General features: G+C 47.2%; 1 protein-coding gene across 1 annotated transcript; it reads right to left on the reverse strand.

Annotated features, from left to right (window-relative positions):
- Nucleotides 1-42: 42 nt before the first annotated feature.
- On the reverse strand, nucleotides 43-27,395 carry LOC121443039 (receptor expression-enhancing protein 5). The gene is made up of 5 exons (XM_041644726.1): nucleotides 27,170-27,395; nucleotides 26,423-26,516; nucleotides 12,234-12,372; nucleotides 3,049-3,217; nucleotides 43-1,449 (listed from the first exon to the last, which is right to left on the reverse strand). The coding sequence occupies exons 1-5, from the start codon at nucleotides 27,285-27,287 to the stop codon at nucleotides 1,400-1,402; spliced, it is 570 nt and encodes a 189-aa protein (XP_041500660.1). The 5' UTR covers nucleotides 27,288-27,395; the 3' UTR covers nucleotides 43-1,399.

Genomic DNA, 27,395 nt, shown 5'->3' on the forward strand with positions numbered 1-27,395 from the left:
ACACACACACACACGAGTATAATAAAAACGTCTTTAAGATACTTTGAGACCAGATAAACATAATCTTTATTAGAGTGTATTGTCGTAATTCTTCTCTAATTCTTACTTTGTCACAGCTATACACGCACAGGAAAGAACAGTCCACACAGGTCAGGACTCTCAAGCTTCAGGCAACAGGGAGTCTGGGAACACAGAGGAAGGGACGGCACACGCAAGTCTGTCTGGTGGAGCACACCAGGAGGACAGGCTATAATCACGTTCTGCAGGTGTGGACAGGGGGCTCTTTCCCCAGAACAGCAGCGATGCTCATCTGAATGACTGAGGCGGGAAATAACCGCTGCACTGTCTGGAATATTTAGTAGGAATTCCGTAACTTTACATGCCTTTGAATATCATTCAGATGCAAACAAATGCTTTGCCTCCAGCCAGACACAAGCTCACACCATTCTCGGTTCTCCAAGTCATGCTGTTATTCTATTTGGGAAAGACGGGCAAGCAGAAGTCAACTCGGACCTTCTCCCATGGACATCACTTGCGCTGCGGGAAGCAGTAACAGGGTTTCTGCAGCAGAAGTGGGCATGTCTGGGAGGTACCTTGAGTTGGTTTTAACAGAATATGGAGAGGAGAGACTAAGACACTTGCTGCCCAGTTTTTAAGGTGAAACAGGAATGGTTGACATTTCAGCATCAAAACCGGACAAATGTACAGCAGGTGAGATGGTATCACCATTTCTGCAGGGAACCGGAGTTGATCACCACTGTGTGCGAGTATTTCCCTAGTGCGGCACCTGCTCGACAGACTGTCCGGAACAATCACGGCCACCTTCCTTGCTGCATCACGCCTTACTGTGCTCGTCCGCGTGTTACTCGGCTGCAGCATGACCTGGACGCTCACACATGAGAGCAGGTGCCTCACAGGTTACAGGGCCTCTCCCTCTCAAGCACTAAGCATGTTCTAGCCAAGCAATAACATTCCCCTGTATATATGCACAAATATATATACACAAATACACTAAAAACACAGAGCTATATAAAACCATACACCACACAAAGCAGAATCAGTAATTTCCTAGTTGTCAGTACCAGAAAACGCATGCAGGTGAGCCCTGCAGAGCAAAGCTTACGGACATCGATTCCAGTCTGTTTGTAGTTCCTGGAGTACAGTGGCATGTCTTCCTACTCAGCAAAATACTTAAAAATGTTTAGATATTGTCCACTGTGTTAGATGTAAATGAAAATGCTCCCTACATGTATGACAATAAAAGCAAAACAGCTTACAACACATTCCATTTTTAATACATCAAAAAGTTTCCAAGGCAACATAGTCATCGCCTATGCCACTGTCCCCAGTGTGCCGCAGAGCGCTGGGAGTGACAGCGGGTGGGGCCATCAGCCAGGGCTCAGGTGCTCTTCTTCTCGTCACCCAGTAGGTTCACCGTAGCTTTCTTAACTGTGGGAGAAAGAGAATCGTATCACAGGCTTTTCCGGTGTGAGTTCCACGCTTCCCTGGCTACTAGAGAACGCGGGAGACTAGGATGGGCACACACGGAGGCTCGTGACCAAGGCTAAGAGGGCTTCCAGGAAATGGACAGAGTGCCTCTTTAGAGCACAAGTCCTCAAGACTTAAGCAGACTTCTTGAAGGTCATCCAGCCTCAATGCTCGTATGACATCATCCCCTGTCCTGTCTCCTTCAGCGATGGAGAAGCAGGAGAGACTGTCATGGTGATCACAGGAGGAGAGAGGGCCCACACCAGCACTGGAAACACCTAGACTTGCTGACTGTGCCACTACTGCCCCCAGGACAGGACATGGCGGGTGAGGTGGAGGTGGGCAGAGTCTTCTGGAAGCTCCAGTGAGACTCCACAGAAGGCAGCCATTTTTGATGGAGCCAGAGTCTCCTCATGACAGCAAGGAATCATGAAGCTGTCATCTCCGGCCAGGTCAGGACACCCTAACTACAGGGCTGATTTCCTTCCTTCAGTGCCCCACCCCACCCCAGAGCTGAGGACTGACCCACCCAGAGCCTTGCCCTTGCTAGGCAAACTCTACTCCTGAGCTAAGTTCCCAACCCCTTCCGTCCACTCTTAATGCAGCGGGCACAGACGGCCCTGCCCTTCCGCTCAGCCTCCTCCAGCAGCCCCTCTCACACACAGCCTAAGCCAATGCCCCGCCCATGGCCCCGTGGGCGGCCCCCATCTGCCCCTGCCAGCCTCTCTGACCCTGATCTTGCTATCTTTCCATGTTTTCTTCATTGCTTCCACTTCCATCCAAGCTTTTTCACAAGCAGTTCCTAGACAAACAATCTACCCTCGGGTTCCCTATGCTACCATTTCAGGTCTGACTCAGGACAGCCTTTGTGACAGCTGATCTTAATTTTCAACTTGACACACCTGGGAAGAAGGAACCTGGCTGTGGAACCGCCTCTAGCAGATTAACCTGTGGACATGTCTCTGGGTACTTTCTTGATTCCTAATTGATCCAAGAGAGCCCCACCCACTGTCATAAAGAAAGGTAGCGCTCCACACAGCCTGGAAGCAGGCCAGCAGGCAGCACTGCTCCCTGACTTCTGCAGCCAGCTCCTGCCTGGGCATCCCTCAGCGATGGATTGTAACCTGTTCAGATAAAACAGACCTTTCCTTTCCCAAGCTGGTTTCTGACCCAAGGTTTTATCATTGCAACAGAAAACCAAATTAGCACAGCCACTTGGTGATGGTTCCCTGCTTTCTCTAGTTTAAAAAGCTGCTCACCTAGCTTCCGCCTCCCAGATGCTGAGGACCAGCCATGTATGGCCACACCCAGCAGCAGAAATGATAAGAACGGCACACTAAACAGGTCAACCTGAACTGATTGCACAGATATAGCTAACTGTAGACGAGACTCTAAAACATCTGCCTGCAGGGGCCGAGCCATTTTTCTAATGTGGTGACTGAAGCTACATGTGTCACTGAGGAAGCAGAGGAATCAGAGAGGACAAGGTGGCCAAAAGTCTGCTGTGTGAGCCTGGGGCAGCACATTTCCACACTGCACCAAGTTGTCCCTAAGCCTCACCTTCTTTAGTGATGGCATCTGCGGTCTCTTTGGCTTTGTCTTTCACGTCCTTCACCACGTTGTCTACCTGGGACTCGTGCTTCAGGAAGACAGGACGGATGATGCGCCGGTAGAGCAGCTCGGCCCCGTTAGACGGGCTCGGGGCCATGCACCACAACAGGAAGCCACACTGTGGGGAGCAGAGCACTGGTGAGAGGGGACCTGGGCACTCTGGGACCACACTCACGGGGACCTGGGCATGCTGGGACCACACTCACGGGGACATGGGCACGCTGGGACCACACTCACGGGGACCTGGGCACGCTGGGACCACACTCACGGGGACCTGGGCACGCTGGGACCACACTCACGGGGACCTGGGCACTCTGGGACCACACTCACGGGGACCTGGGCACTCTGGGACCACACTCACCGGGACCTGGGCACTCTGGGACCACACTCACGGGGACCTGGGCACGTTGGGACCACACTCACGGGGACCTGGGCACTCTGGGACCACACTCACGGGGACCTGGGCACCCTGGACCACACTCACGGGGACCTGAGCACCCTGGACCACACTCACGGGGACCTGGGCACTCTGGGACCACACTCACGGGGACCTGGGCACCCTGGACCACACTCACGGGGACCTGGGCACTCTGGGACCACACTCACGGGGACCTGGGCACTCTGGGACCACACTCACGGTCCCACCACTCTGACATCTCCACTGCATCTCCAGATTTTCTGAGGGCTAACTGGAGGCTTTTCTTAGACGGAGAAAAACCACAACCACTAATGAAGCAGCATGAGAAACACAAAGAGACTGTCTCAAAAGAGAAGGAAGAGGAAAAGAAGGGGCTGGGGATACAGCTCAGGTGCTACAGTGCAAGCCTGGCACAGTCAAAACCTTGGTTCAATTCCTAGCACTGCAAAACCTAGGCATGGTGGTATCAGTCCATAATTCCAGCACTCCACATGGGCAGAGCCAGAGAATGAGATGTTCAAGGCATCCTCAGCTACACAGGGAAGTTAATGCTAACTTCCTGGGATATGTGAGACCATGTCTAAAAGAAATAAATAGAAAAATGAAACAAATAAGAATGGGCGATAGAATTACTGGAAAATAAGGGATATATGAGTAGGTCATAATAAAACCCATCATGCTTTAAAATTTGTGTATTGCATACGATTTGAAACACGGTGCATGTGTGTGAGTGCAGTGCACTGTGGAGGGCAAAGGTCAGCATTCAGGAATCAGTTCCCTCCCTCTACGGTGGGTCTGTGAGTCAAGTTCAGGCTGTCAGGCTTGCACAGCACTGTAAGCCACTGCACCATCTTATCAGCTGAAATCCTTTCTCCTAACATGAGTACCTGCTAATAAAAACCAGTACACGGAGGCAAGAGGGCTTGCTGCACAGTGTGAGGGCCTGAGTGTAGATCCCCAGCACCACGTAAGGCTGGTGTGCGTGTGCGTGCGTGCGTGCGTGCGTGCGTGCGTGCGTGTGTGTGTCTGTGTGTGTGAACACATGCAGGTGAGCACACACCCTACACACAGATGCACACACACTCAGCAGCAAGCTGAGGACCACTTCTAACATACAAGTTTGAGGTCAGTGTGGAATATCCTTTTCCACTGTGAATATATGTCACTGTGACTGGTTTACTAAAGAAGCTGACTGGCCAATAGCTGGGCAAGAGAGACTGGGTGGGAGAGCCAGACTGAGAGAATTCTGGGAAGAAGGGCGGAGTCAGAAGAGTCACGAGGAGATGCAGAGGAAGCAAGACCTGCTGGAGGAGAGGTAAAGCCACAAGCTAAGTGGCAAGACATAGATTAAGCAAAATGGGTTAATTTAAGTTATAAGAGCTATTTAGTAATAAGTCTGAGCTATTGGCTGGGCATTTATAATTAATAATGAGTCTCCATGTTGGTTATTTGAGAACTGGTAGGCAGGAAAGAAAAGTCTGTCTACCCAACGTGGGGCAATGTAGATCCACATAAAACCTGATAAAGCTTTTTTTTTTTTTTTTTTTTTAAAAAAAGGATTCTGACTAGGATCTATTCCTGGTGCATGAGCTAGCTTGTTGGAGCCCACTCCCTATGGTGGGATGCCATGCTAAGCCTGAATGCAGGGGAAGGGGGGCTTGGTCCTGCCAGAACTTAAATGGGCCAGACTTTGTTGACTCCCCAAGGGAGCCCTTACTCATAGGGAGGAGTGAATGGGGGGGGGCAGGCTATGGGGGAGGTAAGGGGAAGCAGGAGGAGGGGTGAGAGGGAGGGAGGGAGAACTGTGGTTGGAATGTAAAATGAAATTTAAAAATAAACTTTAAAAAGGATTCTAAACACACAAAAGTTGAGTTAAGTGTGGCTTCTCAGTAACTGCCTTTTCTCAGTAGGTTCTCTTTGCTAGTGGCAAGTAGAGGCAAGGCTGCTTTAAGAGATGGCTTCCTGGCTCACTGCTAGCAGCAAACACAGGCAAGGCTCTTTGAAGAGGCCCTGCTACTGAACACGTAAGTGGGTTTATAAGCAAGAAGGCAGTGAGCTACTTGGTGGAAGTGTGGACCCAACAGCTTCCCAGAGCTGGGATGGTAAACGTGGCTCCTGCTGATACCTCCACCATGAAGCTAAGCTCTCAAGAAACCAGTGGGGGGGGGGGGCAGCCTCCAATGCCCTGTGCTAAGCTGATCCATGTCATTGATTAACAAAGGAGTTTAAGATTTGCCTTATGCGATCAAAAATCAATACAGATGCTCGGTATAAACAGACCCAGACAGAAAAAAGTCTCTGAACAGGTTATAGTATGTATATATGTGTGTGTGTGTTTGTTTGTGTGTGTGTGTGTGTGTGTGTGCGCTTCAGAAAGAAAAGAGAAAAAATATATATAGTCATAGGTTTAAAAAATAATAATAAAGTCCTTAAAAAGGAATAAAGTAATATAAAAGCCACAAAAAGATAAAAAATATACAGAACCTGAATACTGTATGTTATTGTGTTGTCTTTGGATCTTTTGACTGCTGAGGGAGAAATAGCAACCACTAAGACACACTGGGTTATGAAAACTGCTGGATTAAACCAACCTATATATTTTAAAAATGTCTTGACTTCAAAATGGAAGTCAAAAGATATGTTACTGTGTGGAAAACGTTATGCTTTTATTTCCACAGAAAACGAAAGGCTGTGAATTCATTCTAAGTTAAAGATGATCAGGTTTGATCAAGGGAGACCCCCTGAAAATCCTGGCTCCAAACATAAAGAAATAAACCTAGAAGAACTACAAGATACGTGATGTATTATTTTACCTGCTCAAACATAAAACAAAAAATCATCTTTGGGCCGGGCGGTGGTGGCGCACGCCTTTAATCCCAGCACTCGGGAGGCAGAGGCAGGCGGATCTGTGTGAGTTCGAGACCAGCCTGGTCTACAAGAGCTAGTTCCAGGACAGGCTCCAAAACCACAGAGAAACCCTGTCTCGAAAAACAAAACAAAAAAAAAAAATCATCTTTGGCTGACTTGTGTACAACACACAGTCTATACTTATATTAATATAGATATGTATGTTACCTTTAAAAGTTTATGTATTTTCAGAACAAGGGGCCAGACACCACTCAAAATGGATGGCCCAGGTAGTCCAGCATCCAGAGCAGCTTCAAGGCCGCTGGCTGAGATGACCCTTACAGAATACTCCAGTCAGGACTTAACAATCATCCTGATTTTCTCAAGGTTCCCCAAAGATTCTGATGCCCAAACATTAAGTATTCTAGAAATGTATGCCCATATTCCCAAAAGATGGACTATGGATTTTTATTATCATTTAATTTTCAAGAATAAATTATTCATGGAGAAACAGTCACTTCAAAAGAAGGCATCAAGGTGAAGTCCAAATGATTCAGCAGATTAATTAAGACTCACAAGAGGTCTGTCTCATGAGTTTAGGCAACTCAGCATGTTTGAGTCCTTTTTCTGTTCTGTAGGGTTTTAGGAAAATCATGATCTTTTAAAATGTTTTTCCTTACATTTATTCATTTACTTCATGTGTACAAATGCTTTGCCTGCGAATATGTATCGTGACATATGTGCATCCAGTGCCCACAGAGGTCAGCTCCCTCGGGAACTGGAGTTATGGAACCACCTTGTGGTTGAGGGGCACCATGTGGTGCTGGGAATTGAACCTGGGTCCTCTGGAGGAGCAGCCAGTGCTCTTAGCTGCTGAGCCATCTCTCCAGCTCCGTGATGTTTTTCTCAGCTGGCAGGAGAGCAGGCGCCAAAGTTCTCACTATTAGTGGAGCTCTGAAATGCCGTCCACCCACAGAGACACCACTTGTGGGAAATCAGCCAGGCAGATTCTCTTTTCTGCATGAATTAAGGCAAGGCTAACAGATGGGACCAGAGTCAAATGTCTCCAGTTCTGTCTTCCATGCGATCACTCCGTAGAATATACAACCAGTTATCCACTTGGTATTTCCTGGTGCCCTCTAGTTACTGTAAAATAATTACCACTCTCTACCTACATTCTCGGCATTTCCAGTTCTCATATTAAAAATTAGGTTAATTACTGTTCAACTCTCCAGGCAATACTCAGCCATCAGCTTTCTAAACTCCACCTTAATTTATGTAACTATTTTCACACAGACATGATCTCTCCTCTGAGTGCCGGCTGCTAATTCCCCCAGAGGACCCACACAAGCCCACTCTTACCCACAGTTCAGACGAAGAGCATAGATTGCTCTTGCTGGACCGCTGTGACATCAGCACTGCCACAATGAATCCATACACAAGTCAGACAAGTCTGTCTGGCTGCAACGCCATTCATCCAAAAGCAGGGATACACACTGACAGTCAAGGACCATCCTGGCAAGAACTTAAAGCTAATGCCAGAGAAAATATATTTCAAGGGCTGGAGATGCATCTCACATACAGTACTTGTCTAAAATGCACCAGGCCCAGGGTTCAATTGCAGCAACAGGGAGGGGTGGGGTGGGGAGGAAGAAGAGGAGGAAGAGGGAAGGAGAAGGAAGGAGAAGGAAGGGGAAGGCAGGAGAGGAGATAGAGAGAAGGAGAAGGCAGGGGAGGGGAGAGGGAGAGAGACGGATTTTATGTATCAACTTTTCCTACTACGCTACAATGAACTTGTCAGAAACTTAAGTCCACCATTTATGTTCTGATGATATGAAAGTAGAAGAGAATGAAGCAGGGAAAATAATGCTTAAAATATAATAAAAATGTGCAAACAATGGCTTTATGTAAATTTGTATGATTAAGGAAGGAAGATTTTGGAAAACCTTTCAATACAGCCACAGAAAGGTGACAGGCTAAATTTAAAATCAATTGTTCAATAAATAAATAATTAAATAAAAATTTCAAACTGTGCACAATAATTTGAGGTCACCTGAACAACACAAGGGAAACCCTGTCTTTTGGAAAAAGTTAAAAAAAAAAAAGATTGCTCTTCCTGAGTCATAAATAAAATGAAAAAGAGCAGGGAAGGGGTAAGATCTGCCTGCTTTCAGGTCCTACTAAAGTATCCTATTTTCATTTCTGGTCCTCTGAGGAAAAGCAACTCAGGGAGCCAAAGGGTATGTGTAAGCTGACAGGTGCATCACAGGGAGACGGCAAGGCAGAAACTCATGCGGCAACTGAAGCAGACACCAGGGGGAGCGCTTGCCGGCTCACTCAGGCTCAAGCTCAGCTTCTAAAACAGCTCAGCACCACCTACCCAGGGAAGGGTACCACCCACAGGTCGGCTGGGCTCTCTGACAGCAATTAGCAATCAAAATAATCCCCCAGCCAGGAGGTGGTGGCACAGGTCTTTAATCCCAGCACTCAGGGAGGTAGAGGCAGGTGGATCTCTGTGAGTTCAAGACCATCCTGGTCTGCAGAGTGAGTTCCAGGACTGCCAGAGATACACAGAGAAACCCTGTCTCAAAAACACCAAAAAAAAAGAAAAGGAAGGAAGGAAGGAAGGAAGGAGAAAAAAGAAAGCAAGAAAGAAAGAAAGAGAAAAAGAAAAAATATCCCCCAAAGGCATGCCCACAGGCTAACCAACTGAAACCCACCTCTTTGGTCACTCTAGACGGTCAAGTCAACAAGGACAGAAAGTTAAAATGAGAAGTGCTGGGTCCGGGGAGAGACGGTGCAGTACATAAAGCATTGATGTGGGAGCGGGGTGGGCTATAAGCCCTGTGCCTGGCAGGTGGAGGCAGAGCAAGCTGGCTAGCCAGACTAGCAGAAGGGATGCGCTATGGGGTCAAGAGCCTCTGCCTCAGTGAATGAGATAGAAAGCAATGGAGGAAAACACCGGCACCAACTCTGTCCTCCACACACTGTGCCCATATATGTGAACATGGACACACACACACACACACACAGACACACACACACCAAAAGGAGATGTTATCATGTTCTTCCACAACAAAAGAAAAAGCATCCTTCTGCAACCATCATGCGCTGTGAACATTTCCCTGGGGCATCATTATGACAGCGTCATTTTCAATTCAACAGAAACTCTCAAATGTCTGTTCTAATGACAGCACTGCTCGCTGCAGTACGTTACATGTCCAATTCCTGTACACTCATCCTCACCAGGTATTTTCAATTTCTACTGTCTGCCAGGCCAGGCTTGGGGGCACACACCAATGTTTTCTCACAGCGAAGCCACAAGAGAGTTGTCAAAACAAAAATCTTGTCAATCTAGTGAACAAAATATTTAATTTTAACTCCATGTGTTGGTTGGTTTTTGTCAACTACACAAACCTGGGAAGAGGGAATCTTTTCATTTTAATTATTTTTTATTTTTACATGTCTGAGTGTTTGCCTGTATGCATGTCTATGCACCATGTGTGTGTCTGGTGCTGGTGGAGGCCTGGAGTTATAAACGGTTATGACCTGGCACATCGGTGCTGGGAATTGAACCCAGGTCCTCTGCAAGAACAGTCAGTGTTCTTATCTCTTCAGAAGAGGGAATCTTAACTGAGAAGATACCCCCACCAGATTGATCTCTGGATAAGTCTGTGGGGCATTCTGATAACTAATGGATGCGGGCGGGCCCAGCTTGTCTAAGAAAGCAAGCTGAGCAAGCCAGGAACCAGCCCCTCTTCTCCACGTCTCTGCTTCAGCTGCGGCCTCCAGGCTCCTGCCTGACCTCCCTCCAGATGGACTGACTGGCAGCTGTAGGGGAAATAAAACCTTTCCTCTCCAGGTTGCTTCAGCCAGTGTTTTAACTAAGAGCGCCCATGTCCCACGTCACGGGGAGGCTTCCAGGACACTCACAGTCACCTTTTCTTTTTAATTAAATATCTATATAGAAGTTCTGACTGGTTCTTTCTTCATTTACAGAAAGTCTAACATATTTTATGATCAGTTCCTCATTTGATACAAATGTTGTAAGTAGATCCTCCTGGTCTGTCAGAATTCTGACAGCTTTACACCTGTTCTCATAGAAACTCAGTTCTTAAAATGATTATTTAGTCAAATTTATCAAATCTTTTTCTGTGATTTTTGCATTTCTTCTTGTTTCTGAACTTTGAAGTTTAAAAAGCAAAGCAAAACAAAACAAAAACCCTCCTTCCTACATTTTCAGATTTTAGCACAGGAGGCTATCTCTGTGAGGCTCTGAGGAAAACAGGGAGTGGGGGCACTCACCAATCAAAAGTCAGGATTTCCCCACTCCTCAGGCTCTGCCAGAGACAACTCCCAGGCATCTTTGAGGGTGCAGAGGGGCAGCTGGAGGGGGAGTCATTCATTTGCTGTTTCCTCGGCTGCCTCAGTCTCCCCAGGCTAGCTCTGACTGGCCCACCCCAACTCCAGCATAAATGGGTGTGGCCTTTATTCCACGGCTGGACAGAGTTTATGAATCCCTTGGAGGAAAATTGGTTTTCAGACCAAAATAATAAGATACTTGATGAGTACACTGTTTCTAAGGAAAAACAACATAATCAATCACAGACTCTGTCAGGAGCAAACCCACAAGGGAATGATGCAAAATTCACAACAGACCGTGCAAGCCTAGCGGCCAGAGCGCGGCTGCTGACCATGCCCTCTGACCTCACAAGTGCACACTCACACACACTCACGCAGTCAAATAAAATCAAAGTAAGAGCCTAGCAAAAATAGGCTTGAAAATTATGAGAGCTGAAATAAAAATCCCAACACATGCATTAACTGCAGAGCGGCTGTAACTATGTGCCAATGTTATTTTATGTATGAGAGTTCAGCTTATGTGTGCCCGGTCCCCATGGAGGCCACAAGAGGCATCAGGTCCCCTGGAATTATAGGCTGTTGTGAGCAGCTCTGTGCGTGCTGGGAATGGAGGCTGGATCTTCTGCAAGTGCTCTCGCCCCCTCAGCCAGCTCTCCAGCTCCGACAATGGTTGTTTCTTAAGCAAAATGCAGATTTTTTTTCAAAGACTCTCAGAACGACTTGAACCTTTAAACTATGTCATGTATGCTGAGCAGTAAAATGCCTACAATGGAACGGGAAAGAGGCTAGCCTGGAGTCCCCAGAACTGGACACACCGTGACCTTCTCCAGCCTACAAAGTCTGCGCTCTCGGAACATCACACCCACTGACTGGACGACACCCGGGGATCCATCGAGGACAGCTTGCCATCCAGTGGAAAACCACCACCGTATCCACGAAGTCGACAACCTTCTCCCTCTCATTCACCTTTGGGCAAGCCAGAAGCCTATGGAGATCCAGTTATGAGTCTCCGTTTCCTGTCCTTTCCCCCAAATGTTGGCAGCCTGGGTTAGTCCTGTGCCAAATAGGTTTGGCAGGGCTGAGATGACTACCACAGCAGCCGAAGTTACCAAGATGACTTTCCCAACCAACTGGACATTTTCTTCCCCAAGTCTATTATGAGAATTACATGTTTTCCCCCCAAATCGTGACTCCTATTCAGCACCAGGAACACTAAAAACATGTTGACGCTTCTTTCTTTGGGTGGTACACGTCACAGCGCTTTCTTCCTCTTCTGCAATCACCAAACACAGCTTTGGACACAAACTGCCTAGCTCTTCCAAGGCCTTAAGTGGGGAGACATGAATCCTGCCTCCTTGGCTGTAATGGGGGACAAGAGCCACTGGGATCCAACATCTAAGCCCCTGCTCCTACTATTCCAGGTGTAAGGGCCCTGAAATGGAGTCTGAGAGAGAGAGGGCCAGGGAGGCACAGATGTGGAGGGACAGCCGTTTAGAGGCCAGGGTACCTTCAGCATGTAGTAGAAGGGGAACCAGGACAGGAAGAGGTCAGAGAAGAACTCGGCAATGCTGAACACACCATATACCACCCAGTACGTCAGCCACTGGGTGTCATCATCTTTGTTGGGACTCTCGATGGCTTTCATCCTGAAAAGCAGCACAAAAGAAAACACACTGTCAATTAGTGAGATCCATTATTGCCCCACAGCCCGCTCTCCAACATCAGGCAAATGCATGAACTGTGGCAAACCAACTCCAGCTCTCGGGAGGTAGAGGCAGGGAGATCTCTCTGAGTTCCAGGCCAGCCAGGGCTACATGACAAGACCCTGTCAAAAACAATAAAAAAATATATAAAACCTTGATAATAACCCATGGGATACCTTTTTTTGTTTTGTCTTTTAAAGAAAGAAACTGTAGCGTAGAGAAGAGAAACAGCACTGCTACAAGTAGCACAGCTGGGTTTACACCCAGGACCACCTCCGAAGCCAGTGCTTACTTCACTAGAGCAAGCCATTTTCTTAACTACGAGACCAATCCACCAGACTGGACAGACCTAGCACAACGTCTGGAGCACAGTGGACAGGTAATCTTTACCAGTTAGTGCATGTACAATGGGCGGGCTGCACCCTCGGCTTTGGAAGGTACCACTGAGATCTTATCCTGTACTAGAAAACTGGTCACAGTGCAAAAAGAGTAGAGAAAAGGTCACGGTCTCAAAGTCAAAATCCCCGGAAGACCACGCTATCCTCCTGCCTGCTTACTTGGGCAGGGGAGGGTTCCACCAGACATGACAGGATGGTGTTCTGAGTTGGTGTTCCAGTCTGCTGGAAACCACAAACCTAGAAGACAACCATCTACGCCCACCCAGAGGAGCTAGGTCTAGTTCCTTCTTGAGATCTATTGTTCAGCCTCTGGAAGGCAGAGGGCAGCCGCGTGCCCTCAGCTGCACAGGAGCTGGGAGTGACGCCACACACCTGCCACACCGGCACTTGGAAGGTGAGGGCACGAGAATCTGTTTCAAGCCAGACTATTGTTCCCAAAGATAATAAGAGGCGGAGAAGATGGCTCCGTGGGTAAAGCGCGAGCGGGGCCTGCGTCCAGATCCCCAGCACCATGCACAGCGGATTTGGTAATGTGCGTCTGACCCCACACTGCTCTAGCAGATGGGAGACAAACACCCACCCTCAGTAGCCCACCGGCCACCTAGCCTGGTGGACACCATGGCAAACAGGAGACCCTGCCACAAACAAGGAGGAAGGCAAGGACTGACACCTGATATTGTCCTCAGACCACTACAGAAGTGCCACCCCCCAACACATACACCAAAGATGACGGAGTCGTATCAAAATGCATTCCAATTCAATTGAAAGATTATAGAATCTCCACACAACACATTTTAAAGGGGGAATGGCCTGTTAAACACATCTTAAATATTCAGAAGCTTTTAAAAAGGACAGCAAAGATGTCCAACATACACTGCTGAGTATAAAACATTCTAATTTTGTGTGAAAACAAGACAGCAAACAAATAAAAGATGTGTTACGTGTGCTGACAGTACAGGTACCCAGAAAGATTCAGAGTACAAAGTGAGTCCTGACACTGGAGTGATAGACTTTCACTTCCTTAAGCCTCTGAGATGAGCGTGAGGAATGGGGCAGAGGAGACTCCATGCGGAAAGCTCTGAGCTCCACACAGTACCACTGCCTCCTAGGAGGCCATGCTCTCTGGAGCTTCACTAGAACAAACACTAAAGTGAACACACTCACTTAACTTCTCTCTTGAGGAACTACTAATAGATTTCCTTACAAACAGTCTTCTCTAACAACGACACGACCTGTGCTGTAGGGATTAAAAGCCTTCGATATTATACACACAGAGAAACAGAAGAGGCGCAAAGCCTATCAGATGAAATGGACTCCTCTGAACTTTCTACTTAATGAGCTGCCAAATATTAACTACACTCAGTCAGGATAGCAGGGGACTCTGAACAAGAGTCAACGGAAACAAAAACTAAGGAAACAAATGGATTTAAGCTCTTTCTGTTGCTCCTCCAGACGATGGTCTGCATCAAGACCAAGCTTCTTCCTTCTGGCTGTCAGAAACTCGCTCAGGTAGGTGAGGGCAAAGGTCTGAGAAGCCATGGCTGTGGAAGCTGCTGGCACCCTGGCATCCTGCTCCCAACCAGGAACTGGAGAGAGGAAGCCAAGTCTGTAAGGATACACTGTGGGTGCCAAAGTGAACTTGGTTATCACCAAGGGCGAGGGGAGATTCCTGAGCTGACAGATTCTACTGGGGCTCAGTAGGCCCCAAAAGCCAGCAGAACCTGAGAGCTTTCCCATCTCTCTAAAGAAAGTGTCGTCCAACAATCTGCTGGGAGCCCGGGACTAAGGCACGCAGGAATCAGTCTTCCTACTCCACGTGTCCTGTAACACAAACACGGACGTACTGCTCTGAAGAAGCAGTGCCCTAAGAAAAACGAGAGCCTGCAGAGCATGCTTAACTTCTGGCCATGAGAATGAAGGGTGCCAAAGAATGCCAGCAGGAACAGATTACCACGATGCAGGCCGTCCTCGCTGAGAGCTTCTACTGAGTCGGGTCCGGTCAAAGTAAGTCTTCCCCAGTAGCAAAGAAATGATCAGTCCCCACCCAGAAAAAGAAGGGAAGAAAGTGGATTTAAAATCCAAACCTTGTCACTCCAAGTTAGTTAGACTCTGCCTGGGGGCGACCTGTTCCTCTGAACCAAGGCAGAAAGAACCACAAGCCACACAGACTCACCATACTGAAGAATAAAACATCCCCACTCTTTCCAACTGTGAATAACGGTGGTTTTTAGCATATGGTTTAAGCACAGGGGAAAATGACAAGAAATAACAAAAATGAGTATGGGGAAAAGGAAAGGGAGAAAATAGTATTTGGAAACACTTGTAATTCGTAGCTTGTCTCAAAGTTTCATGAAGTAAAGTTGGGAAATCCAAAGTATGACAAAATCAGTTTTCCCCTGTAAGCTATAAAAAGAACGACCCTGAATTCAGCCATTACAGTCTCTACACACAGGAACAGGGAGTTGTATCAGTGAAAGCCGGAGGCCAGCAAGATGGCTCGGCTGGTGAAGCCAGCCAACTAACTCAGTTGCATAGGTGCAATGCACTATCAGACCGCTAGCCACTGCATCCAGCACCCTCCGGGAACAAGAGAAAGTGCCACAAAACAAGGTGGAAGAGGGGAGGGCTGCAGAGCTGGCTCAGCGGCCAAAAGTCTTTACTGCCCTCGCAGAGGGGCTGCACTCAGGTGGTTCACACCTCCAGAGTGCTCAGACACCTGCGTTCACACACACCACCCACAGATACTCTCATATGGACACAAGCTTGTGCACACATATAACTTAAAACATGAAAGATTAACTTTTAAAAAGTCAAAGGGGTAAACAGACGACAGACATGTCCTCTGACCTCCACATGTGTTCATTTGCCCTCTCCACACCCTCACCGAATACAAATAATTTCCTTTAAATTGGGCTGTTTGCCAAAGGGTAGCACAGCTGGTGATCATCAGCTCCACGTTAGCCTCTGTTGTCTCACACACCGTTACATAGTTCAGTTACAATTCAGTAAAATGAGTAAGTCTATCTCCAAAGCACAGACTTTACCATTGCGGTCAATCACGCCCATCCTTAGGATCTGAACCAGTCGACTGCATTAGCAAACTGACAGGTACGTCGGCTAAGCATAAACAGGACGAGGCTGTAATGCTCAGAGAAGCAAGGAAACCGGCACCTGTGGAGGGAGGTAGTGCTAGGCTCCACAGAACACACTTTGGAGTTCAAGGTCAATCCTCAGACACTTGAATACAAAGAATACGGATCACAATGTCTGTCACGCTTCTGGTCACCGCAGACACGAGCATTCCTGACACAGCAACACAGTTTTCCCATCACCAGTGCTTCACATACGAAGGCATTTTAGGAGGCTGACAGTGGCTCAGTGGTTAAGAGCATTGGCTGCTACTACAGAGGATTCAGGTTTGATCCTAGCACCTACGTGACCACTCAAGACAGTTTTGGGGACCTGGCACCCTCTTCTGGTTTCTGTGGACACCAAGCACACACATTGCATACATACATACATGCGAGCAAAATACCAATACACATAAAATAAGAATAGTTTTCTTTAAAAAAAGATATTTTAAAGTATATGAACTATTTTGCTCCTATGTAAATAAGGGAAATGTTCTCCTTCTTCCTAGAAAAACAAGAAGATAAAGAACTATGGTGGCCACAAGCTTCACCGTTTTGGGGGTAGGGAGGCACAGGGTCTCTCTAAATAGCCTTTGTCCTTATCCTGCCTGTCTTGAAACTTGCTTTGTAGACCAGGATGGCCTCTAGCTCAGAGAGATCTGCCTGCCTCCAAGGTATCCCAAGTGCTGGTACTAAAACACATGCTACCACTGCCTAGGTCTCCTTTTGCTGCTGTTTGCTGCTTTGTTTTCAGTGAAGAATATGTGTTTTCAAAACAAGAGATATGACCAAGAGAGCAAGAAAGGCTGATAGCAGAATGAGTCAATCAAATTAATTCACTTATTTACTATTTATACCATGTGCCACAAACCAAACAAAAGAACATAAATGAGATGGGTAGTGTTTAGTGGGTTTCTTAACTGTGGAGAAACTATTTTCCCAGTTAACTATACAAAAACAATGAAAAATGGAACTTGTTCCTTTAATCTTTATTTTTAAAATTCTTACTACTTATTTGCTTGTGGGGTGTGGTGTTGTTTACTACGGTGCACATGTGAGGGTCGGAACACAGAGAGCCTGTTCTCTCCTCCCACCATGTGGGCTGCAGAGACTGAGCTCCGGTCACCAGACTCGGTGGCAGGCGCCTTTATCTGCTGAGCCGTCGTATCTGCCCTCCTTTACTCTAATATTTTCTTAAAGGATCCAAGAGCCAACTTACTAATGACAAGCACACTGTGTAAATACGTCCACAGGTAAATCACACCAGGACAACCACTGTCAATAAAACCAAAGGCTGTGGAGCTAAGTATCTCTGTCAAGTATGGTGTCATAAAGTTTAAGTTCAGCCAAGGGGGATGGTACATATCTAAAATTCCAGGACAGGAGAACGGAGGCAGAGGGGTAATGAGTTCCAGACCGGACAGAGTTGCTTATTGAGACTGGTGTCAAAAGCCAGGTGCTGGGGTGTCGTCAACAGTAGAGTGTACGCATAGCGTGAGGCCCTGGCAGCGTCTCCAGAGCCTTGATAAATTAAAGCTACATGACAGGTAACCGAGAGTACTCTAGCACGTTCACGAAACACAGAAAATGCCTCCATGTGTAGGTATATGGGGCTGGAGGCACCTTACCTGAGAGATAGAGGACATTCTGCATAGTGTGTTCAGAGCTGATTTCATACAAAAGCTAACACCAGAGCTCAGTTTCCTTCACTGCATAAGGTCACTGCATGAATCCACAGGCCACATGAAAGGCCACACGGGAAGCATCTAACTAAGATCCAGATTAGGGAGCCACGCTCCATGGGGTCACACACCAGTTCCCACCCATGAACTGCTGTTGGGAGCTGTGAACCCCTGATCCTGAATTGCTTGTAAACAACTTGTTTTCCTCTGCTCTGAGACAGCCTGCAGCTGCTCTAAGCATGAGACCCTGATGGCAGGAGAGTGGTTTCTGGTGGGTTTGGCTGGAGCGTGGCTATCAGCTAAGGATCCCTATATAAGCTGCCCCTGAACACAATAAAAGGGGCATTCTTGGGGAATTCAAGGATGACCCGTATCTCTGTGAGTCTTTTGTGCGTTTCAATCTCCAGCCCCTTGCCCAGTTCACGAACTGTATGGTAATGTATGGAGCGCAGATGGGCGTGGTGCACTACAAACTGCAAAGTCTTGAGCCAGTTACTGTCACTTCTGCCCTCTGTCTGTAAAGGTGGGAATTACCATAGTATTTACATAACAGGATTGATATAAACATTAAATGAACTGTACTGTGAAGGCCTTAGACAGAGATATATGTAATTTTCAGCTAAATAAAACGCTACACAAATGTCCAGCAGCTCTGTGAAGATAAAACTCTCAGGGCTGAAGAGATGGCTCTGCAGTTAAGAGCTCTTACTGCTCTTGCAGAGGACCAGAGTCCAATTTCCAGCACCCTGGGATGGCTCACAACTGCCTGTAACTCCAGCTTCGGGTGGCCCAACGCCTCTGGCCTCTTCGGGTACCCACGGATGTTCACGTCTCCCCACATGGACTCACAATTTAAAATAATAAATCTCTCTCCTTCTCTCCCTCTCTCCCTCCATGTGTGTTTGTGCCCATCCCTGGGCTATCATTTCTCCTTCCTCAACTCCTTTATTTTTCTCTGGGGTGTGCAGGGTCTCAGGCTGGCCTCAGCATAACCTTGAACTCCTGATATTCCACCCTCACTTTCTAAGTGCTGGGGTTACAGGTGTGTGTTCCCCGTGCCTGACCAGAGAATGCCATTTCAAACTAAAAGGAATGTGCATTAGCTCAGTGGTACCAGGCTTTAGTAGCACGGCCATGTTCAACCCCTACACGACAGAAAAGAAAACTAAAACATACAAAACACTGAAGGAAGGTGATGCACATCTGACCTCTAACGCGGCAGCTCTAGGAAGGAAGCAGCCTGAGTTTTCTAAGCACGTATGAAACGAAGGGGAGAAAGACACAGATGCCTGTGCAGAATTTTAGACCAAAAGCTTTGTGCGTAGGACAGAAGACCAGCCCTCTCCACTTCTCCTCACTGCGGGGCAATAATAAAAATAGAAAATCAAGTCATTAGACTTTGCCTCACGATTCCACCTGTACAGAGAAGCAGGGTCAGACTCAAGCCCCTGGCTGAACTAGCATGGTACCAGCAACACTGCCTAAAGGTCCTCACAGGTCTCAGGCATGGGCTTGCGTAGGAAGGTGCAGACCACTCACTGCTGGTCTCAGGGCCTCTTGAGTATGCGCTGTCATTAAAGGCAGAGCTGCACTGAGTCACAAAAGCCACAAAGTGTATGACCCGCCTATGAAACGCTCAAGGCAGACCCACAGGAACACATTAGCTAAGGGTTCCTAGGAACTGAGCGGGGAGACATGGGAATGACTGTTAATGATTTCCTTTCAGGGGTGACAAAAATATTTCAAATTAGACAGTAGGGATGTTTCTACAGGTTGTGGACATGTTGGGCATGAAGTGTACATTGGCCTATGAGAGAAGATGTGGGTCCGTCCTTACAAGTTCTATTGTTGTCTGTTGTGGCAGAGGGAGGAGACGCAGGTGTACCTGCCAACAGTTCCTGGAAACAAAACAGGCTGGAATTCGCTTTCAGACTGCCTGTCCAGGTGGCCAAAGTGTCCAGAAGCATAGAGGTTAGGGAGCTCAAAGAAACTGCACAAAGAAAAGCAGAATGGCCCCAGGGAAGGAGGCCTGGGAGGAGGCCCTGTCTCCCCTCATCACTGTTTCCAGCCCCCCCCCCCACACTCGCTGAGTCCTGACCTGGGGCCAGATGCACCTGAGCCTCACCCATGAAGTTCTCAAGGGGGTGAGTAATGGAAAAAGGCAGGCAGCCAAATGAGCTTTTCCAAATTTCACTTCCACACCCTGCAATCTCTAGGCCCAATACTGACCTTTAGATGCAATCTCTGTGCCCCTTCCTTTAATGGGCACAAGGGGAGGAAACAGCAAGAACAAAGCTGAAAGGCGAGGAAAGAAGGAAATAAATTCTGGCAGACCTTTAGCCAGATCACCTATCCCTTCCAGAGGTCTCAGCAGCCATTTCCACTTTACCTGAGAGCTTCTATCACGTGACCCGTTATTCACACCCTCTCTGATGCAATCAGGAAAAATACAACCATCTGGAGCAGAAGGCGCACGCCATTCACCGCCAGCTTTGCCCTCGGCAGACCTACCCCCCTTTGGAATCTCCCTCAGCACTCTTCCCTGTCACACAGCCAGGCTGCTGCAGCCTCGGGCCGTGGCTCCCTCCACTGCCTCTGCCAGGCTGGCTCCAGCTCATTCCTAAATCCTAAATAGCATTGCAGATAAACTTCCAAAGAGCCCTTCCTGTGACTCTCTACCACACAGCTGCCTGCCTCTTTTCTTCTGAGAGCTCGCCATTTGGCCACTACTTTACCTAATTCTTGCCTGCTCCCCGCGGCAGTGTCCATGCAAATGGGAGTGTGTGTCTCTCTCGTTCCCTGCCGTATCTAAAGGGCACCAGCACCTGGCATGTGGCTGACGTTGACATCTGCTAAGCAGATGAACCTCAGTTTTGAAAAATAACTGTCTGGGGAACGAAGAGACCGGTAAGGGGAACAGAGAGTGACTGGGTGAAGGTGACCACTGGGGCCTGAAGCTCGGTACCCCACAAACTGGTTTGATGGAACCTAATACCCAATGTGACAATTCTAAGAGATGAGACCTTTAGAAGATGATTAGGTTTAAATGCTCTGCTCGATGTGAGCGGCTCGAGGAAGCTCATTCGCCTCTTGTGCCACATGACTATGCCACAAGCTGGTGCCATTTCCGAAGCAGATAACAGCTATCAGATGACCAAATCAGCTGGCAGCTTGGTCTTGGAATTCTCAGCCTTCAGAAGTCAGAACAAAAATGTCCTCACTCCTAAATCACCTCTGGTTATATTAGCCCAATGCGACTGAGACCAGCAGAAACCGTGGTGGTGGCGGTGTGTGAATACGGGTTAATATGGCAATGCATGCGCACACGTGTGCGGGTTTGTCTGTGTGCCCACGTGGAGGCCAGAGCCAGACTTCCGGTGTCTTCCTCTGCGTCTCCATGCTACTTCCTTGACACAAAGCCTCTTAGTGAACCAGAAGCCTGCTGTTTCAGCTAGACGGCTTGGCCACGAGCTGCTGGGATCTACCTCCCTCAACCCTGAAATGCTGGGGACACAGGCACATGCACACATATAGACCCAGTTTTCTTCGTGGGTGCTGGGCACCCATGCTTGCACAGCAAGCACTCTGACCCACTGAGCCATCTCCCCAACCCCAGGAACAATGACCTGAGTGCTACTCAAAACCACCATTTGTTAAAGACCTTCTCTCTCTTGAAAAACTGTACAATGACAATAGTCATGGCTAAACAATGAACAGACTTAATTAAATTAATATTGGCTGCCTGAACGTTTACTGACTTGGGTCTGTATGCTTTTTACTGTGCACAGATCCCCTTTTTCTTTTCCCTTGCCCCTCCTACACAGAGCAGAGCACTGAGGGGGTCTCTAGACTATTCTCGGGAACAGAAGGCTATTTTTCCCTCCCTCGTGCCCAGTCTTCACACTTAACGGCACTTGTGTGGTGGTCATCATTGCCTCTATACCAGAGGCTCTCAACACTCTCTGCACACTAGAACCCTCTAAAAAGTATAAAGGATTGATACGCCTTTCAGACCCCCAGGCCGAGGCCGTATCCCAGACTGCATAGATCAGAACCTTGGGGGAGCTACAGAAAGGCCAGTCCATACATACATACAAACACCAGTCCATACATACATACAAACACCAGTCCATACATACAAACACCAGTCCATACATACAAACACCAGTCCATACATACATACAAACACCAGTCCATACATACATACAAACACCAGTCCATACATACATACAAACACCAGTCCATACATACAAACAAACACCAGTCCATACATACAAACACCAGTCCATACATACAAACACCAGTCCATACATACAAACACCAGTCCATACATACATACAAACACCAGTCCATACATACATACAAACACCAGTCCATACATACATACAAACACCAGTCCATCATACATACAAACACCAGTCCATACATACATACAAACACCAGTCCATACATACAAACAAACACCAGTCCATACATACAAACAAACACCAGTCCATACAAACAAACACCAGTCCATACATACATACAAACACCAGTCCATACATACAAACAAACACCAGTCCATACATACATACAAACACCAGTCCATACATACAAACACCAGTCCATACATACAAACACCAGTCCATACATACAAACACCAGTCCATACATACATACAAACACCAGTCCATACATACAAACACCAGTCCATACATACAAACACCAGTCCATACATACAAACAAACACCAGTCCATACATACAAACAAACACCAGTCCATACATACAAACACCAGTCCATACATACATACAAACACCAGTCCATACATACATACAAACACCAGTCCATACATACAAACAAACACCAGTCCATACATACAAGCACCAGTCCATACATACAAACACCAGTCCATACATACAAACAAACACCAGTCCATACATACATACAAACACCAGTCCATACATACAAACACCAGTCCATACATACAAACACCAGTCCATACATACAAACACCAGTCCATACATACAAACACCAGTCCATACATACAAACACCAGTCCATACATACATACAAACACCAGTCCATACATACAAACACCAGTCCATACATACATACAAACACCAGTCCATACATACAAACACCAGTCCATACATACAAACACCAGTCCATACATACAAACAAACACCAGTCCATACATACAAACAAACACCAGTCCATACATACAAACACCAGTCCATACATACAAACAAACACCAGTCCATACATACAAACACCAGTCCATACATACAAACACCAGTCCATACATACAAACACCAGTCCATACATACAAACAAACACCAGTCCATACATACAAACAAACACCAGTCCATACATACATACAAACACCAGTCCATACATACATACAAACACCAGTCCATACATACAAACAAACACCAGTCCATACATACAAACACCAGTCCATACATACAAACAAACACCAGTCCATACATACAAACACCAGTCCATACATACAAACACCAGTCCATACATACAAACACCAGTCCATACATACAAACACCAGTCCATACATACATACAAACACCAGTCCATACATACAAACAAACACCAGTCCATACATACAAACACCAGTCCATACATACAAACACCAGTGGCAGCAGTGTTATAATCACTGAATATTACTTTCTGTTTTTTTTGCTGAAATCATTCAATGTCCTTTATTACATCTTTAGTGTTTTTCTAACTCTAAAATTTACTTTGCCTCAGAATATAAAAACTATAAAGAAAATACAGCAGATATACTTGTTGACTAAACTCTAACCCTGGAAAATCTAACCCCCTACTACTTAGAAATGACCAGCTCTACTGCTAGAACATCTAGCACCAAACGGAAACACTGAACATCTTGTAAGTAAAAAAAGCCAGTAATATGTAGACAATGAAGGAATAAACAAAGAAATAATAAGGCTAGAAATGGCAACTTAAAAATCGCTTTGACAGCCAGGACTACACAGAGAAACCCTGTCTCAGGAAAAAAAAATCACATTGAATATGGCTGAAAATAGCCCAGCCTAAGACTACTTTTAGACAAGGAAACACACAACCTAGTTCTGTCCCGCCCTTAGTCATATGCACTTGTACATGTATGTGGACCTACGTGCTCCATCCAGAACAGGTGTTTTTTTGTTTTGGTTTGGTTTTTGAGACAGAGTCTCACTGCATGGCTTGGAACTCTCTATGTAGACCAGGATATCCTTGAACTCACTAAGATCCTGCTGCTTCTGCTTTCCAAGAGCTGGGATTACAGGTGTGTGCCATCATGCCCAGTTTAGAAACAGACTTTAAAAGAAAAAAAAATTTTTTTAATTTTATTTTGTATGTTTAAATATTTTGCCTGCATGTGTATGTATATGCAACATGTCCGTGCCTGGTGCCCGTGGAGGCCAGGAGAGAGCTATGAGTCCCCTGGAACTGGAGTTACAGCCAGTTATGAGCTGCCCATCAGGCTCTGAAAACCAAACCTGGGTCCTCTACAGGAGCAGCTAGTGCTCCTTACTGCTGAGAAGGCTCTCCAGTTCCAAGAAACAGACTAAACTCTCTACAGCTCACATAATAATCTATTCATGCCAACAAAGAAGCTATGTTTATCGCACAATTATGTCAAGTAACACTGACGGAGAAAAAGAAGGTGATTATGTCATCAATGTTTTTTAAAAAAATCCATATTCTAGGGGAAGGAGCAGTGACTCAACGGGCAAAAGGCAAAAGGCTTCCGCCAAACCTACAGCCCCAGTTCAACCTCCAGAACCCACATGGTAGAGGGAGAGAAACAATTCTAAGACACACGCCTCAGAATGTTACCTTTTTAAAAGAATTACAAGTTAAGACACCCAAACAGAAAGAAAGAGTCCCAAACTGAGAGTCAGGTCAAAGAGGACACTGCAGGGTAACTTTGTTACCACACACATAGCTATTTTGGACAAGGCTGTTCTGAGCATTTTACATCAAATATCACTAAAAGGGCTTCTCTACCTTTATTGCAGCGAACCAATTTTCCTAGTCTGCCTCAGTGGTCCTTGGTACCATCACAAAACTCACATGATGCCTTAGCAGATAACGCCCTCCTCAACTTGGAGCCTGAGGGTCTCCAACTTCACAAGCAAGCATGTCACATCGGTAGCTGGCCTTTATCCAGAACAACCAACTTCTCAAAACAAATTTGCAAAACTAGCTGTGGTGGCACTGCCTATAATCCTAGCACTGGCCAGACAGAAGCAGGAGGAGCAGACGTTTACCGTCATCTTCAGCTACACAGCAAGGTTGAGGCCAGCCTGGGCTATTTAAGACTGCCTCAGAAATGAAACAAAACAAAACAGCAATAAAACATTTTCTCCCTTCCAGCATATGTTAAGTTCCAATCTGGCCAGTGAGAGTCCCGTGCTATAATATTATCTGTGTCTTGGCCTCCGAGTGAAATGTTTTCACCTTTATTTTTATCACTATGGGTGAGAGGATTCAGAAACCAAATGGATGAAACCACCAGCTTTGTTACACTATAAAACAAAATTCATTTGTGGAGAGAGGAGCAATTCTGATTTGAAGAGAGAAATGATAAATTCAAAAATAAACATTAAGTTATAAAATAATGAATACTCATTAAATGCTAAACTTATGGTTCATTTTCTAATTACATGAATAATTTATATAACCATGGAGCTACATTATGATGTCTTTTACAAGGTTTGTTATGGTATTTCCAAATTTGCTTTTGATATTTGGCCTTGGGGCTGGAGAGATGGCTCAGCAGTTAGGTGGACAGGCTGCTCTTCCAGAGGACCCAGGGTTGATTCCCGGAACCCACATGGTGACTCACAACTGTACAAAACTCCAATTCCAGGGACTCCAACGCCTTTTTTCCAGCCTCCTCCAGTGCCAAGCACACATATGGTGCCCAGACATAGGCATAACACCCATACACAAAAAATAAAAATTTTAAAAATTAAAGAAAAAATAAAGCCTTAAATTTTTGTCATTTCCTTTACTCATCTGTTGTAGGAAACAGCAAGCAAACGGCACCGGGCACGTGGAGGTGAGAGGGCAACGTGCAGGCGTCAGCTCTCTCGCCTGCCATGTGGGTGGCCGCAGACTCAACTCAAGGTGTCAGACTTGGTGGCAAACAACAAACCATTGAGCCAGCTCACTGGATCACTAATTAGCCTTTTTAAAAATCAAAAAGCTAAGCCAGGCCGGTGATTCACGTCTGTAATCCCAGCACTAGAAAGAACAGTTAAGGTGAGGTTATGTCAGTCTTTGCTCTAAGTATCACAAGTTCTAGGCACGTCAGGGCTACAGCGTGAGACCCGGGACCAAATAAATAAAGCCGAAAGTCTTCACCTGTCCCGACTATAACTCTGAATTAAGAAAGTGCTAGCATTCTTAATTGGGTTTTACTGTGTATAAAAACATATGGTGGAAATAACCGTAAGTCATCAATGGGATGCAGTTCACTCCCAATACTTGTTGAAGTCTGTCTGCCAGGAAGCGGAGGACTGAGCTCCACCACAGTTTGTGCTGCCTGGATAAGGTCAAGTTGTCAGTATAATCTGACATAAATAAATAAATAAATAAATAAAAATAACTTTTGGCTAGCTGACAGGAGATGGGAGAACAAGTTAAGGCTCCCAAATGTGTAACCTTAAGCAGTCAGTACATTAACCTTATGGGACTTTGTCTCAAGAACCTGGGCCAAGCAGCCCACAAGCCCTGAAAGTGGAGGGGAGAGCTGGTTGCAGGGTGAGCCACTTACGAGATGTAGGCTGGGTATCCGAAACCTATCAGGTTGCAGAGCAGAGAGGCTCCATAACCGAACACCAGATACAAGGCCACCAGTCCGATGACACCTGGAGAGCAGAGGAGAGAAGCAGTTGGGTGATCCTGCGGACATTCTAAAAAGACAGTCCCCGCCCACACCCACACTTCGAGGTTAGGCCTTTTCTAGGCGTTTTCCTCCTGCCTCGATTGCCAGAGAGAAACCAACCATAAGGAGGTCCGGCCTGCCCATTCACCGGCAGCTGTTTGGGTTGGGGACCCTGGGGAGGCCTCTGCTTCTACTCCCTGGGCACGGCCCTTCTGGGCTGGGTATACAGAGCATTCCCCTGCCTCAACTCTTAGGACAGTGCCCGCCTGGGCTGAGCATACCGAGCAATCCCCGGCCTCAACACCCCAGGGAGCGCCCACCAGGACTGGGTATACAGGGCAGTCAGTCCCCTGCCTCCCTTTCCTCCCAGCTGGCCCGCGCGGTGCATCGGCTGGGAAGCCCGGCTCGCCCTGACCCGGATCCCGCGCGCGGGCGTGGATTGTCCACGCCAGACCCGGCAGCCGAGGGGTCCGGGAGGTGAGGCCGGGCTCCTCCACCCAGCGGGACACCGGCTCGGCAGAGGAGACACGTCAGCGTCCCGCAGCTCCCGGCTCCCAGGCCCCGCTCCACGCGCCAGGGGCCTCCCGCCCGCCCTTCGTCCGCGCCCCGCGCCGCTCCCGGGGACCCATCGCCCACCGAGCGCGATGAAGCTCCGGTTCACTCCGGTCTTGGCCTCGAGCTTGGCCAGGAGGTCGGTCACGCAGTTCTTCTCGTGCAGGAACCGATCGAATCTCTCCCTCATGGCTGCAGACATGGCTGGGCCGTTCGCGCCGCCCGGGATGCTCCGCAGCCGCCTGGACGCGGAACCCAGCTGACCGGGGCGGGGCGGGGCGGGGCGGGGGCGGGCGGCACCGCGGCGCGT

The sequence above is a fragment of the Microtus oregoni genome, unplaced genomic scaffold (assembly GCF_018167655.1).
Source record: "Microtus oregoni isolate MIOR12 unplaced genomic scaffold, Mior012 000098F_ref0000018, whole genome shotgun sequence".
NCBI classification, from domain to species: Eukaryota; Metazoa; Chordata; class Mammalia; order Rodentia; family Cricetidae; genus Microtus; species Microtus oregoni.

Bases quoted from the DNA above. Each gene is read 5' to 3' on its own strand.
- LOC121443039 (XM_041644726.1), bottom strand. From the start codon at position 27,287: ATGTCTGCAGCCATGAGGGAGAGATTCGATCGGTTCCTGCACGAGAAG. The intron at 3,218-12,233 runs GTACCCTGGCCT...TGCTCCCCACAG, and splicing joins CCTTCTACTACATGCTGAAG to TGTGGCTTCCTGTTGTGGTG. The intron at 1,450-3,048 runs GTGAGGCTTAGG...TTTCTCCCACAG, and splicing joins AGATGCCATCACTAAAGAAG to TTAAGAAAGCTACGGTGAAC.